Source organism: Giraffa tippelskirchi, chromosome 9 (assembly GCF_054371585.1).
Source record: "Giraffa tippelskirchi isolate mGirTip1 chromosome 9, T2T-mGirTip1v1.2.pri, whole genome shotgun sequence".
Lineage (NCBI taxonomy): Eukaryota > Metazoa > Chordata > Mammalia > Artiodactyla > Giraffidae > Giraffa > Giraffa tippelskirchi.
The window spans coordinates 55793319-55809524 of NC_137283.1; the positions used below are offsets into that span (position 1 = coordinate 55793319).

Genomic DNA, 16206 nt, shown 5'->3' on the forward strand with positions numbered 1-16206 from the left:
CTCATCCTGTGACTATCCACCCTCAATCCTGAAATAAAAGGGACCCTCCTGATGCAGGGGTTCCCAGTGCTCTTAGCATCAGACTTTCGCTGTTGGGCCTCCTCTGTGGACTCTGAGTCCCTTTACTTGACGGGTTGGTTTACGGTTTGGGCATCTCTCTTGTTGGCTAAGATAAGTGTCATAGGCGCCTTCCTCTCTCCAGCCCCTCGAGGTCTGGCCAGATAGCTGTTCGCTTCACTTGAACCAGGTCTGCAGGTACAACACCTTTAAAATTCCACCCAGTGTTCTGGTGGGGGGTGGGGGGCAGAACTTTCTGCCAGCTGCACGAGCACCGAGGAATTGCTTTTAAAAATGAGATCTATTGCTGGCATGATCAATTCAAGTGGTAAAAGTGTTTGACAATCTCTACGTGTGTACATAGTTCTATGTTAAAAAAAAATACAAAGAAAATTTTACCAATTTCCCATAAAATACATCTAATTCCGTATGAAAGTTCTGCCTTGCCCCGGACAGCTGCCCGTGGGTTTGCTTTTTTTGTACAAAACATCCCCAAATCAAAAGGAAATACACATACACACAACACCGCACGCACACACACACGTGCACACGCTCACACACACACACACACACACACACACACACAGAGTAACATTTTCTGTGACAATTGAAAAAAAAAACAAAAACCCTAGTGCAAATATAAAGCTCTGTAAACCTGGTCCTACGAGAATCTAATGTTAGTAAACAGCGGGAAAACAGCCTGTCCGCCGGAGAGAGCTCACATCATGGTCTCCACGATGATGTGGGTGGGTTTCCTGAGCGTGCTGTTGACGGCCACGCGGGAGCTGTAGGGCATGGCCCCCTCGCGCTCCACGGCCCAGCGGTTGGGTTCCCTCGGGGTCAGCAGGTACTTGAGTCTCTGCAGAAGGAAGGGGACAGGCGCGGGGAGACAGGTCAGGCCCTGCGGTTTCCCTCTTCACCTCGCATCCTGCCGGTGTGCTGTGTGACCTTCGCCAAACCCCTGCCCTCTCTGGACCTCCCAATTTTCATCCACTGGCAAACAGAGGCCTTGAACCAAGGTGCCCCAGGCCCTGAACGAGGGCAGAGCTCCTTGGCCAAGCCCTGCTTTCCACACCTGAGAGCCAGGGGACTCATGCCTCCACTCTTTCCCCCATAGAGCTGAAATACACCTCCTCAGGATTCTTGTCCCCGCTATTTCCCTGACTTGCAAAGCAACCCTGAGTTTCTGCAGTTCGTATGCCCAAGGCTGGACGACTGTCTTGAGCCTCCCGTGGCTCCCACCTTCCCAAACTCCCCCATCTCCACAAGCTGCAGGTCCTGCCCTCTCCACGTCCCCACTGGGGGCCTGGAGACCACGCTGCCTGTGTCCACGCTGCCCCACCCATCAGAGAGGCCAGAGGCTGGACCACCACCCGGCGCGGGGCAGCCAGTCCTTCCCCAGGTTGCCTGATCATGGGATCGGTGAGGGGGAAAAAAGCCCCTCTCAGGGCACCCAGAAAACCAAAGCAGAGCTGAGACTTGACCCAGGGCTCCCACCACCCAGCCGGCCTCCTGCCAGGTGGCCACTCAGAGGCTTCAAGAGGAAGCAGCGGCTAACAGGAAGCTCTCTGTCTCGGCACCCAGGTTCAGCGCAGGTTTTACAACAAGGCTCAAAAACTGCTTGGTAAAAGCTACAATATTTCATTTGAAAATCCAGATTTCCACCTGCTCTTTAAAAACCACAAGCTCTGGCAAGCCGAGGCCCACATCTCCTTGATAACCCGTGGAGGGGGGCCAGAGCTGGAAGCTTGACCACCTCCTGCGATGGTGCCTGAGCCCCCACCCCCCGGTCCCCCCGACCCCAGCTGGGCTGGCCGCCTGGGCCTGGTAGGAACCAGACCGGAGGTGAACACAGGTGGGTGGCGGCCGGCTGCCTTCAGAGGAGGGGGCTTCGGTGAACCATCAGGTCGGGTCTGGGGGGTGAAGGTCAGATGTGACCTGGAGGTGGACTCGAATTCCTCACCGACACCAACCCCGCTCTGCCTGAACCACTAAACTTGAGATGGAGCACGATTTTAAAATTAGGCTTCCAAGGGACACAAGGCAGTGACCTCTTGGGGCGGCTATGAGCAGTGAGCACTCAGCACTGCCATCCAATGCCGCCAATTAACCCTTCAGTCTCTGGGTGGCAAGAGAAATTCCTGGAAGTTCCTGGGGGAGGGGCTGGATCTGTCCCAGGCACATTATGTCAGTGCTTTGATAAATGAGAGGGCTATTCAGCATTCTGGCTGAATCCCGGGGTCCTTCCTTGTGGCCTCTGAGAAAACACAATGGACCCGGTGCTGCAGGAACACCCCAGGGGCTTTCCTGGCCCAGACAGACCCCGGGCCTCACGGCTTCCTCCCTGGCACACCCCTGCCTACTTCCTCTGTCTCGGGAAGGCTGGTCCGGTCCCACCCGCACCCACCCCCCCGCCCGCCAACCCCCGACCAAGGACATCTCCCCCCAACCAGTCCCCTGCCCACAAGGAAACTGCCCAGCCCAGGAGGGAGCCAGGGCCCCAGGACATCCTGGCTCCAGATTTTTAAGAGAATAACAATAAAAACAGGCCAGAACAAAACAGTGCCGTCTTGGAGCCAGCCCAAGCCCAAAGGTTAAGAGAGAGTCTAAGAAAAGGATTTCTTGGAAAGAGCCAGGGCCTGCAACCTCCAGGACTGTTGGAGGGATTTCAGAGAGGAGGCGGCAGGGCTGGGGGGTGGGCGGTGGGGGGAGGAGACTGGCAGGGGCAGAGACCCCGGAGCCAGCGCTTCTGCTCCGCGCAGAGGTGGCCTCTTTCTGAGGGTCTGGCAGCAATCAGGGCCACCGGCCTGGGAAGCGGGACACCAGCGTGGGCTGGGCTCAGCTCTCCCCCCAGACACCAGCGTGGGCTGGGCTCAGCTCTCCCCCCCAGCTTCTCAGAAACCTGGCCCCCTCTGCTCTGGGGGTGAAGCCCCGGCTCTCATCTTGGCATCTGAAGCCACTGCCCCCTGGCCCGCTGCCTGGCCCCCAAAGGTGCCGCTGCTGTCCCGTCTTCCCACCACGCAATCTCCTGCCTGCAGCTTCAGCCACGCTGCACAGCCAGGGAGGGGCCTGGGGCTCAGAGAGGGCCAGCACGTCGCCCCAGGTCACACAGCAAACTGCCAGCTGGCTGGCCTTCAGCATCCTGCCGCCAGCCTGGGAGGCCCTGGGTGCTTACCACGAGGAATGGCCCTTCGGTCTGGCTGAGGCGGATGACCATGACCAACGGGACACACACCATGGAAGACAGGGCCAGGCACCAGCCCAGCCCGATGGCCCAGGTGGGGTACATGTAGACTTTGTTGTAGGTCAGGGGTACATACTTGACAAGAGAGAAGATAAAACATCCCTGTGGGGAGACAAGGGGCAGTCAGGGGCTTCTGGGGCCAGGGCGGGTCCCACTCGAGAGGCTACACTCTTCCCCCTCTGCTGAAGGCGCTGCTGCCCTGCTCAGAACCCTCTGCTGCTCCCCAAGGCCTGCGGGACGCAAGCCCCTCCTCTGGCCGGCAATGTCTGGCCACCTGCCCACCGCCTCCTCCTGCATGGCTATGCTCCGGATCCCCCGATTCCTCCCAGCATCACAGCACCACCCCCAGGCTCCCTGGGACCTCTGGGCAGGCTGCTCCCGCCCGCGGGACTGCCTTCCCTCATCTTCTCCACATCCCAGCTGCCCACGTGGCTCGAGTGGTTAAGAGACCGCCTGCCAGGCCCCTGACAGAGAGGCTAGAGCTGGGCAGGACCCTCAGGGCGCCCTTAGGATGAAGCGCAAACACGCACGTGTGTGCTTGTGCCCAGGTGCCAAGTCGCTTCAGTCACACCTGACTCTGTGCGACCACACGGGCTGCGGCCCGCCAGGCTCCTCTGTCCAGGGGGAGTCTCCAGGCAGGAATGCTGGAGTGGGTGGCTGTGCCCTCCTCCAGGGGATCTTCCCAACCCAGGGGAAGATTGAACCCACGTCTCTTAGGTCTCCTGCGTCGGCAGGCGAGTTCTTTACCACTGGTGCCACCCGGGAAGCCCGCTGGCTGCTACAACATACGCCATTTTGTGGGGGGCAGTCTGCAGCTCAGGTGATAAAAGGGCACAGCCCCGCTCGGGGGTCAAGTGACAGCCTCAGCACTCACTGCTACTCAGCCTCACATCGGTCGGTCTCCTTGCTTAACAAATGGGGACGCGGGGGCCTCAGGGGAAAGGGACACAGTGGCCTGGAGACCGAGATCCCTGGTCCCTAAAAACAGGGGACAGTCTACCCTCTGAGCTTGCCGTGGTCTGAGCGGACAGAGGCAGCCCGGCTCCCGCCCCGAGTCCCAGCTGACACGGGCTTGTCAGAGGCCAGCAGTGAGCCGACACCGAGTGAACAGGGGCAGGTGAGCAGGTAAAGCCGTCCAGCCCTGGGGGAGGACGGCTGCGTGGAAGGACACTCACGATACACAGAAGCGGGGTGACCACGGCCCAGCAGTACTTCATCCAGGGCCCCGGCCGGTAGCCGATCATGTCCTCAATACCATCGTAAAAGTTATCGCTGCCTGCAAGAGTCAGAGGCAGACGGATGGAGATCCGGCGTCCCAGATGCGGCATCTGCCCTGGGAACCTCATGGCAGGGGCTCAAGGGCCGTGGGGTTGGGGTGGGGCGAAGTGGGGGTGTCTCCAGGGCCTCACCCAGGTCTGTGCACCTCCATGCCACACAGACCCGGCACATGTTTATCTGAAAGGATCTGAAATTTACGGGTCACACTGGGTAGCTGGTATTTTTCTGGCAACCTCAGGCAGAGTCCCAAATCCTGGTGTGGCCATCCCAAGGACTCAAGGAGGTCAGCATGGACCATTCCTGGACTCCAAGGGTGGTTCATCAAAGACACACCCCTGCAAGGCCAAACTCTTGTGTTTGTCAAGGCATCCGGTCACACCTTGAACCTTCAGCCTGGGGAGAAGCTTCCACGTGGCTACAGTCGTATTTGTGGTGAAAGGGGCAGCCTGGAGAGGAAGGGTCCGGGCAGGGGACAGGCTTTGTGTTTGACTCAAAATGAAGCTCCCACGAGAATTCTGTTTCTGAAGCTTCTAAATAGAGAAGCTCAAAGGGGAGACTTGAGAAAAGTAGGCAAACGTCTCTACTCACCATATATCCAGGCAATAGCAAAACATTCAAAGAATGCCACCCACAAAAGGCATACACCGCTAGCTGCATAGTAGTCAAAGAGCTGAAACACGTACATGCCACCCTGTGAAGAGAAAGCCAGAGAAGGTGAACTTGCTATTTGGCCTCTAAGTCCCTCCATATATAAAGAGTTTTGGCCTGTCAACAAGAAATAGAAAGCCCAAGGTGTGTGTGGGGGGGATTGGGCAGAGACCGTGAGGACCGGATAACTGTGTTAAAAGATGCTTAGCTTCATGACAGATTTAATTTAATTCAAAGAGTAAAAACTTAATTAAAAAAGACACACACAGAAAGAAACGAAAGCAAAACATGTCTTTCCTCGCACAAAAAAGAATGGGTTCGCTGAAGCCTGTTTCCAACGGAGGGGCTTAAAACTCCCTGTGGCCAACAGAGACGACTTCAGTGAGACCGAGCTGCTCGGCGTGTGAACAAACCTGTGATCTGCCTTTCAGGGGGTGTTTCTTACAGACACTTCGAGAAAAGCATTACTTTTGAATTCCAGGAAGGAAGACTGGGGATGTGAAATCCTGATCTGGGGGTCGAATGCAACCCTGTGCTGGAGAGTAAGGAGAGAGGGGTGGTGGGCTCACATGCCCGGCTCCCATGCAGGCTGGCCGGAGAAGGGCCACTGCCCACAGCGGTGGGGACAGAGCTGCTGTCAAAGGGGATTTCACCCGAAGCACCCCTTCCCCAGGCCTCTCCAGACGAGGAGGGACGGAGGGCAGCAGGTGGCCACAGCGTTGCCAGGGTAACAGGGAAGTGGGGCGGGGCGTTTGGCTGGAGGGCGGGGTTGTGCGTCACCTCCTGCTGCCCCTGGGTTGAGGGGGCGGCAGGGAGGCGGTGCAGCCTTGAGCTGACCTGGGAAACACACTGAGAGCACCCAGGGCCCTGCCGGGCCGGGGCGGGGGGGGGTCCCCTCGTGCCGGGCGGGGGCACCTACCTCTGTCACCATGGTCAGCCCCAGCAGGTAGCTGACGCAGCATATGGAGGCGATGAAGATCTCCCGATGAAAGCCCTTCCTTAGCAAGGATGGGTGCAGATCAACCAAGGATGTGATCTGTCCTTCCACCTCCACAAACTGGGGAGGGAAGGAGAGCGGTGAGCAGCAGGCCAGCACCCCCTCGGCTCAGAGAGGTGGGGATCACATCCACGCCATGGAGGGGCTCCGTGTGCTGAGTCCCGCCCGTCGGGCCAGGCCCGGTGGGCCCCACGCGGCTCTCCAGAGAGTCCACGCCCCTGAGGCCCCGAGCGCTTTCCTGATGGACTCTCCACCCGGCACACTTGCTGGCTGGTGTGTCAATGAGGGCACCCTCCCGCTTGGGTGTGGATTTTCCTGGAAGCCGGAGGCAGTGCCCCCTTATTTCTGGCCTTGGGCACCCAGCCGGGCCAGGTACACAGCAGCACGTGACTTATGGGTGATGACCCAGGCAAGTCTGGGCTTCAGTTCCCAGACTTAAGGCTCACACGGTGGTTTTTAACACTGTGGGGACCGTGGGCTCCATGGGAGGACTCCACACACGTTGCATGCACGCCCACAGGCCCATGTGCATGAGTCAAATGCTGCCTGCGACCCCAGGAACTCATCCCTGGGTTCCCAAAGGTGATGGAAAGGCCAGTCCATAGGTAACCTTCGAGGGTGATCCTCGGTCTTTCTAAACTTTCCCATCTTTGCACCTAACGATTTATCCCAGGGGACATTCCACATCAGTCCCTGGAGCCGCCTCGGTTCTCAGATGGGGGCGTTAACTCCATCCTGTGGATGCATATCGCTAGGATTTTAGTGGCTTCACGACCTCAAGTGAAGGTGCCCCGCAGACGGTTTCCAGCCTCCGTGGCGGCCAACCTGGCAGGACCACGTCTGTCTCTAGGCCCAACTATCCGCAGTACAGTAGTCTAGAGGTACAGTCTGGGGTGAAGGGCCACGCTGACCCATTTTAATTGGAGTGGCCACAGACAAATGGCTCGGTCAGCCAACACTCCCCCTGAGGCCATCGGAGTCACATCCAAAAGCTAAAACCTCAACCTGTCGGCTCTTTCCTCTGGGACAGACACTGGGAGGTTTGCTTCCACAGCCTGCCTGCAAGACTCGGCCAGCCGCTGGCTCCTCTGGGAAGCATCACAGGAGAATCAGGGAACACACATATGGGAGTGGGTTCCTCCCATGTGCTCAGAGCGGCTGGGAATTCAGAGAAACGATGATCAAGAAGCTCTTGGAAGGGGTCCCAAGGGAACAGGGGGCAGGTGCTTAGACCTCTGATTGATGTCTCAGCCAAAGGGGTGCTGAGTCTAAATTGCCAGTGAACTAGAGCAGACCCGCAGCTCTGACATTAACCCTGTAAAGGAGTTAGAAACAAAGGTTCTTTTCCTTTTTGAGATTTGAAAATCAAAGACAGGCAGATCCAGGGTCACTGAGAGTCAGCGCCAATACCAGCACAAGCCCCTCGCTTCTGAGTTCGCTGCGGCCCTGGGGGGCACCACGCCAGCCCCTCCACCAGCCTCTCCAGACCTGACACGCTTAATAATGACATAGCCCCGCCTGCTCAGAGCCTCCGCTTCCTTCGCTATGAAGTCAGAGCATCCTGTCTGCTCGACAGGGGTGAGGAGGATGGGAAAGGGTTAGGGTAAGTGGGTGATGGGCTGATTCCTCTTGATACACGGCAGGGGCTGGGGGTGTGCTCCTGGGGGAGGGGGAATCCAGCTCTCCTTTCCTGTGCTGCCTGCGCACACACAACGTGTCCCCACTCGGACTGTGCACACCGCACACCCCCTCAAGTTGCTCACACACACCGCGACCCCCTTGTGCTGTTCATACCCTGGGCCCCCCTTGGGCTGTGCACACACCGCACCCCTCTCAGGGAGGCCAGCGAGAGTGACAGGCATCTGCCTCCACGTGGTGACCGTCCCACTCTCTCTCTCCGGAAACACTCCTTAGCCAAAGAGAATTCTCCCCGAACCTAGGGACCCCCTCCTATGCTGAGTGGGGTGCACGCTCCCTGAGACTGGCTGTGCATCTCTGCACATCCATAGAAGGGAGCTATTTGCTGGGGGGGAGAAACTCAAGCAGAAAGGCCAGCCTGTCCCTGGTGGTGCAGTGGTTAAGAACCACCCTCCGAGGCAGGGGCAACGGTTCCATCCCTGGCTGGGAACGAAGATCCCACGTGCTGCCGGGCAACTAAGCCTGCATACCACAACCAGGACCCAATGCAGTCAAAAACAAGCAAGTAAATATCTTTAAAAGACGGAAAGGCCCGCTCTCAGGGACCAACTGGCAGTTCTGGGAACTGCAGGCATGGCTTCAGTCCCTAACCTGCTGGGTGTGGCTGAGTCCTGGTTGTCTCGGAGCTTGGCTTCCTTGGCTCTGGGGGACAGTTGTACATAAACACGGAACACTGCATATTAAGGAGCTGATGCATAAAAGCCAGGTGGTGGCAGGAGGAAAAGGGAGTTTTAGTGGGGACAGATGTGTGCAGAAGTGAAGGGCCGTGGGGGGCCTGGCTCTGAGGTGCACAGCCTTCACCAGGCCCCACCTGCCTTCCAGGGGAAATCTAATGAATAACCACCTATGCCCCTTCTGCAGCCCAAGAGGCCAGCCTGGAGATGGCCTGCTTTGTCATTTATTAACCTCTTTCTGTTTTCTTTTTTGGGTTTTGCTGAGAGCTCTGGAAGAGGTTAAAAAACCTGGCTGCCTGGGGCCTCCGAAGGCCAAGCTCATTAACCAGGGGTGATGGATGGAGCCCTCTTGCTGTTTACACAGCTCAAGTTCATCAACAACCGCTCAAGTTATTTTTGTTTCCCGTCTCCCAAATGTTTGCCTTTGGTCTTCTCTGCTAATCCTGGTCTTCTTTCTGCCAAACACTCCGCTCTGCTCTGGACCTTGCTAGCGGACAGCCTTCTCTCCCCTGCCTGACCTTCTGAGACTCCCCACCTCCCGGGTCCTGAGTCCCCGGGGGCCCATCTGGTCACTGGCTTCGAGGCCACTGCCCCGGGGGATGGTGGGCGAGGCTCTCTCCTGAAGGGGTGCAGCCCCCACCTCTCACAGGGTCCCAGGTGACCAGACTTTTGTGAGGCATCCGGACCCCTGGTGGCACACGAGGCTGCCTGTCAGTGATTGACCTCAGATGGAGGGCCTTGGGTGGCCCTGGGCACAGGACTAGCCCACGCTGCACACCCTAACTGCCCCCTCTTGGAGCCACACCTGTGCTCTCCGGAAGGCCTCAGCAAAAACACACCTATTTCCAGGGAAAGGTGTCCCAGGGGCTTGCTCTAACGTCCTCCGGACACCACTGACTGCTCCCTATCAGGAAGCATGCCCGGCGTTTCACCTAAGGCAACGAAGATATAATCATACCCATTTACCAGATGAGGAAACTGCTGCGGGGGTAGAGGAAATGTGTTTAACAAAGCAACACTGTGGGGGCGAGTGGGACTGAGAACTCAGTTACTCCAAAGGCAGACACAGCCCTGGCTGATGCACGTGGATTCACCCTGGGAAGGGGGGAGGCTTAAGCCCTGGAAGGATGGGACATGGGGGTTAAGAGGTGCAGGGAGTGACGACTGGGTAGCGGGGGGTCCTGCTTGAGTGGGGAGGGCAGGGGGGCGTTGAGTGAGGCTCTGGGGGCTCGGTTTCCCTGTGGGGGCCAAGCTCGCTGACCCATGTGCCCCAGGAGGTGGCAAGCACAGCCCGGTTCCAGCTTCCATGGCCGCGCTCAGGACTGTCAGTGACCACTCACACCCTGGACAGTCGTGTTGGCCCCTTGCCCGAACGGCCTGTGAGCCGTGTCCCACTGGGTTCTGCCCGGGGGCTCCATGCTCCGCGGCGCCTGCCACCACCTGTGGTCTCGCCCTTCTACTTGCAACCCTGGGCCCACAACCCGAGGCTGTCTCTCTCTCCCCTGCTAAGGTTAAAGGCTCGCGCTTTGGCACAGATGATGTCCTGCTGCCGCCCTAGGCCGTTCCCTCTTCCGGGGTCCAAGAACCCTTGCTGGCTGCAGCTGCTGCAGGCATGATGTGAGGCTGTGTGTGTGTGTGTGTGTTGGGAGCTGAAACCAGCTCATCACAGGGCAGAGGGAGGCTCTGCCAGAACCAGGTTTCTGGGAGGGGCCATTCCCCACACCCAGGGGCCGACCCGCCTGGGGGCCATCCCCTCGCTCTGCACGTACCTGGCTATCCAGTCCAAGCAAGAGAAGCATAATAAAGAAAAGGATGGACCAAAACGTGGGCAGTGGCATCATCGTCACGGCTTTCGGGTAGGCAATGAAGGCCAGGCCAGGACCTAAGGGGAGAGAAGATGGGGGGGGCAGAGGGTGTCATCAGTGGCCGAGCTGCCCCAAGCCCCGGAGCCACACAAGACACTCGGGGTCCAGGGCGGGTCTCCCAAGTCCCCGATGCAGGGGCCCGCCTGGGGTAAGAGACCAGGCCTGCTCTCACTCGGGGTGGGACGCGCCGGGGCTCAGGCGGGGACCCGTTTTAGCATCTGTCTCCTACGCAGCAGCACAGAGGGCCTTCTCAGGCGCCAGGTTCCGAGCGGACACCGGTCATGGGGGTGGGAGATGGGACCGAGCTGGGACTCGGTCTGCCAGCTGGGGAAAGGCGGGGTCCCCTCCCCCAAAACCAGAGACCCGCGCCAACGTTTGCTGGAAGGCAGCAAAACCAGGGGACGCTCCGGTTACCCGACTGCCAACCCCTGTTTGCGGAGAAAAGCTTTCCACTGAAACAATGAACGCGTGGCCAGAAAAAGGAACACAGAACCACGCCCTGCGGGGCCCACGTGTGTTTGGGGTGCATCTGTGCACCCCCCGAGCACTGTGACAGCCAAGGCCCGAAGCCGAGCGAGGGGTGAGCGGGGTAAGACCCCAGGCGGGCAGCCCCCTGCCGCAGTCCAGTCCTCCGCCCAGCACCTCCTCTCTCCATACCACCACGCGCCCTCGGGGGGCGGTCTCCCCACAGGGGTTGGAGGCAGGCTCCCATACGTGAACCCCGAGGAGGCTTCTCCTGCTCAGATTATCGGGTGCCGGGGCCACTTCCTTGGGAAAGGGCTCTGGCCTCCAGGGGGTGCTCTGACACATACGCAGGGAGAATCCCCAGCAGCTCTGGGGGTGCCTCCAATTGCAAACGTCCCCTCCCGCCTCCAGCTTGAGAGAAGACAACCAGGAGAAGGGCTGCATTGTAACCGAGACCTGTGGGTCCCCCAGAGGGTCGGGAGCCGTAAAAGAGAGAAGGGCTTGGGCTAAAGAAAAAATATAAAGTAAAACCCACAACTTAAAAAACAAAAAAGTCAAGAAATGTGAAACAAACAGGGCTGGAGGACAGGATATTTAAAACAGTAAAACAGGGGTCAGGAACAAAATGAATGCTCTAAGAAAGATAAAAAAAAAACAACTATGAAATTAATTGCAGCCAGAAACCACATCGCACGGCGTTGACCAGACGCGTGGCGGCGAGGGCGAGCCCCTTTATGTCCAGAGTCCACCCCGACGTGAGCAAAGTCTGACCGTGACTGTGACCGTGTCCTCGGAGGCAATGGTAGAAGACTCCCAGGAGGGGGTGCAAGGGTGCTCGTCCCAACCCCAAAGCCCTAGCTGGAGTAGGACCCTCGTCTCCACGGGGCTGGGGCCCCCTGGGACCCCCCACGTCAGCTCCGGCCTGACGGAAGGCGGCACTGGGAGGGGTCAACCCAGCCGCAGCGAGACAGATGTAAAATGGGGCCCCCACCCCAGCCCACCCCCGCCCGCCCACTGGGCCCTGAAGCTTCTCAACAGCTACTTCTGTATTTCAGTGTGTGGCCTTTCTCAAGCCAGCCTCGGGGAGAGGGTGTGAGCATCCTTCTCTGAAAGCAAGGGGATTGAAGAGAGAGGGCAGGAGGCACGGCAGCTGCTGGAGCCCCTGGGGCAGCAGAGACGCCCACGCTAGGCTTCATTTGCAATGTGCACTCCTCATGGCTAAATAATTATCTTGTTCCAATACACTTCGCTCAATATGGCGCTTGTTAAAAAGCTTATTAGCGAAATAATCACCCTTGATGTGTCGGCTGTTCAGACATCACCGTGGGGAATAAACGACAAGGTCTTTGAAGTGGACAGGAATAAGACACAACTTAGCTTGATGGTGAAGACGTAGGTTACAGTACCTAGCTGTCCACAGAGAAGGATCTATTTCATGTACCGACAGATTACCTCCCACCGCTCAACTCCCTCCACGCTCCTGGCCATTCCCCACCAATCAGAATTGGTTGGCAAGCCCTCAGCTGAAGAAAAGCCATTTGCAAAGGGGGTGTCAGCTGTCTCCCCTTGGTCACTCTGCCAAACTCCCACATGGGCATGGCTTCTTCACTTCTGCAACTACTTCCTGTGTCCTCAGTCTCCAGCCTGCCTCTGGGGGCTCCCAGGGAAGGAAAACTCTAAAGGTCTGATCTGGGACCCGGGACAGGGCAGAGGAGCATGGGGCTTGCCAGGACCGGCCCGCAGCACAGGGTGCCGGAGGAGGGGGACAGGGCGGGGGGAAGCAGGGCCTGGGGCTCTGAGAGGTTCACACGCCACGGGCCAGAGGCTGTCACATACGTGCAGGGTGGGACGGGGAGGCCGGAGGAGGCACCTCCTCACGTGAGAGGGGCCTGTCCAGCCTCTGGTGGGCACCCTGCCCAGGACACCTCAAGTCCGACCTTGAGCAGCCCTTGCTCTCAAGCTGCTAGTCACAGGGGTGGTGCTAACCTCTGAATACACGATGCTGAGGTCCCCAAGCCCCAATACTAGGGTCTCCGGCTGGGGAACCAGGACACCACCCTGTATTTCCAACAAGGGCAAGGACTCCAGTCTGGGCCCCGACAGTCGGGACCTCGCAGTCTCCTCTCGGCCCTGGGAGAAGCCTCAGTCCAGGGCCCTCACCGGCCCCCAGGTGGCCCCTGAGGGGTCCTGGCAAGTCGGGAGGTCAGGCTGGGCACAAGAGCAACAATCGCCCTCCGGGTGACCTGGGCGGGACGGGAGGTGGGCAGAGGAGCAGGAAAGGCGGACCCTGGGGGTCCTGGGAGTGAGATTCTCAGCACCACATGGAAGCCCTGCAGCTCAGAGCCGCGGGCCCAGGACCCGGAGCTCATGGGGGGCACCTCTTAGAACTGGGGCACTAGGCTTCTGAGGCTCTGGGATCCTGGCAGCTGAAGCCCTCACAACTCTCGGGTTCCAGAACCATCTTGCTGGAACCCCAGGATCCCAGCCTCAGCCTCCAGGCTCTGCAGACTCCGACTCTAAGGCTATCTCCACTTGCAGCTGTCTTGAGGGGGCATCCTACCCATGAAGCCCACACCTCCGAGGGGTGGAGGGGTCCCCATAACCTACCCCCAAACTGAAACTGTCACCGTCCCAGAGGGCGGCCTGTCACACCCGGTCCCTCCTCAGCCCGGGCAAAAACGGTGGGTGCTGGACACAGGGCAGAGACCGACCCAGTAAATCCAGGAGACAGCGGTGGGGTGAATGAGTGGGGTTGCTGAGAGCAAAGTGCAAACTGCAGAAGCTGAAGCTGAGAAGGTGGCGACGGGATGCCAACGGGTGGCTGCCCTGCCCCTGAGTTAGGAAAGTGCTTTTTGTTGCTATACAAACTCCTGCTATACAGGGGTTTGCTATAGGGAAGGACAGGGAGTCGGGGGGGGGGGCGGGGAGGGGGAAGACCCCTTGAGAAGCGCTGAATATTCCTCGACTTGACCAGCCCCTGGGTTTCTGCCATCCCTGGGGCAAAACCGCAATGAAGATGTTTCCAATTTAGCTTCTGAACTCTTTGAAACCTGGGGGACATCGTGGTGCGAGAAGGGGGGGTGGGGGTCCATTTCAGAAACCAGGCTCATCCCCCCAAACCCCCTGGGGGGGGGTCTGGCTTCATGCCTGCAGTACTCGGCTCACACACTAGGTGGCAGTGCCCACCACACTGCCACCGACACCACCATACCTGACTCAGCCACATCAGCAATGTCCACCCCTTGCTCTTGTGCCATGAAGCCCAGGATGGAAAAAATTGCGAAGCCAGACACAAAACTGGTACCACTGTTCAGGCATCCCAGCAGCATACAGTCCCTATGTTACACATATGTCAGGGAGCAAGTTAATTCACAACACAAGGAAGCCACGCTCCCTAACTTCTCTTTTTTTTCTTCTTTAAACATCATCACTTCTAAGGCCCACCAGGCCTGCCGGCGTGACACTTGCCTGTACGAGTTGTACTTGTACTTGTTGTAGCTCCCCAGCGAGGTCATGGCCCCCAGGCAGATGGCGTAGGAGAAGAATATTTGGGTCCCAGCATCGATCCATACCTGGGAAGGGCGCAGCGGGGGAGGGTGGCAAAGAGAAGACAAGAAAGGACATCAGAGCCGGCTTCCTGGAGGAGGCGGCGTGGGTCCCAAGGACTCCGCCTCAAGGTGCGCAGATTCTCCATGTGATTGGAGGATCTGTGCTGGAATCCAGGGTACAAGCAGAACCCCAGAAGTCTAAGAGCCCCCCAACCAGTTCACTGAGCATCAGGGTTAAGAAGCCCTGCTTTTGAAGCAGAGGGACCTGGAGTCCAACCACGGAATCATCGTGGGCAAGTAAATATGACTCCTGGAGCCTCGGTTTTCACACCTGTAAAGTGGGCTCCACTCCCCTGCCCCACAGCACTTTTTTTTTTTGCAGGTTCGAAGAGTTAAGATTTAGCCCAGCACCAGACGCACAGTAAGCCTGCTATCCTTATAGTCACTGCTATTGTCTGGGGGCCCCCGCCCAAGTTGGAAGTGGGAGGAATTCCCGGATGGATTAAGCAGGCAAAGCTGTTCTCCAGAACCTTCGGCAGGCAGCTCCTGACGGCCGCCCAGCCATCTCCCAGCTGTCTTCTGATGATGGTCAAGCCTCTGCCCCCCACCTCCCACCCAGGGCGAGAGGGCCCTGGGGAAGAGACCCGAAGCGGCACAGGCCCTTAGGACAACCTAAAGGCTGAGGACCCTGGAGACAAAATGTCCTGAAACGAGCCAGTGAGAGCTCCGACCCCCGCGGCCACGTGGCTGAGTGCCTCGGTGTGGGGGGGGAACCGTTAGTATTTGCCCCCCGATCCCCTAAGAGGTCACAACTCTGAACTCCGCCCGCAGCCCAGGGAGCCCCCACGATGTAGCCTCAAGGCCGCCGTGGGCAGAGGAGGAGACCAGCTTCCGGAGACATCTCTGCCTTACCTGGCACAGTGCCTAAAGCAGCCTCTATAATTGGCCCGCCTCAGGAGGCCTCGACACAAAAAGATACACACCGCCGGGACGGCTGGCGGGCACCGTGAGCAACCCACCAGGGCCCAGTGGAAAAGTACCAGGGCTGAGAGTACCCCTGGCTCCATCTGGGGGCCCAGAAGCACAAGCACGGCTTTGGCTTCCTTCCTCCATGCCGGCCCCGGGGGTGGGGTGGGGGGTAGGGAGGCCAGGCTGCCCCGCGGTACCTCTGGGTCCTCCAGGCGGCTGATGTCGGGGTACAGATAGAACTTGATGCCTGCGCCTGCGCCGGGCAGCGTCAGCCCACGGACCAGCAGCACCAGGAGCATAGCGAACGGGAAAGTGGCCGTGAAGTAGACGACCTGCAAGGGATGGGGGCCACTCAGCCATTCCGCAGACCAGCCTGCTGCTGCTCTATCCCAGCATCCGCCCCAAGGCAGGGGTTCTGGAGCCAGGCTTGCTGCCTCCCTTGCTGAGGAACCTTGGATGTGTTGCTTACCCTCTCTGGGCTGCAGGCGCCTCACCGGCAACCTGGGTATAAAGCAAGTACCTACCTCATACACAGACTTACTGACATTCGAATCTTGCAAATATTTATGGGGCCCTGGAAATACTGGGAACCAGTCCCTGCCTCACAGAACTGACATGTCAGCGGGTGAAAAAAGGGAAATGCACAATAAGAGAGTAAACAATCGCGGGTGAATGCCCAGGGGTTGGCCCACAGAGCGTAGTCCAGATAAGCTAGCGTTCGCAGGGAGGCCTGGCAGGCTGCAGTCCACGGGGTCTCAGAGTC

At 58.7% G+C, this 16206-nt stretch overlaps 1 protein-coding gene across 8 annotated transcripts in view; it reads right to left on the bottom strand.

The window, feature by feature from the left end:
- Nucleotides 1-450: 450 nt before the first annotated feature.
- Nucleotides 451-16206, bottom strand: part of SLC6A6 (solute carrier family 6 member 6) — a 78413-nt gene continuing 62657 nt past the window's right edge. For all 8 annotated transcript variants that reach the window (XM_081526470.1, XM_081526477.1, XM_081526476.1 and 5 more), the window contains 9 exons: nucleotides 15641-15775; nucleotides 14395-14498; nucleotides 14138-14262; nucleotides 10366-10478; nucleotides 6147-6284; nucleotides 5168-5270; nucleotides 4477-4577; nucleotides 3233-3403; nucleotides 451-916 (listed from right to left, as the gene is read on the bottom strand). In XM_081526470.1, coding sequence (XP_081382596.1) covers nucleotides 776-916; nucleotides 3233-3403; nucleotides 4477-4577; nucleotides 5168-5270; nucleotides 6147-6284; nucleotides 10366-10478; nucleotides 14138-14262; nucleotides 14395-14498; nucleotides 15641-15775 — 1131 coding nt within the window. In that variant the 3' untranslated portion in view covers nucleotides 451-775. The remainder of the gene's footprint in view (nucleotides 917-3232; nucleotides 3404-4476; nucleotides 4578-5167; nucleotides 5271-6146; nucleotides 6285-10365; nucleotides 10479-14137; nucleotides 14263-14394; nucleotides 14499-15640; nucleotides 15776-16206) is intronic.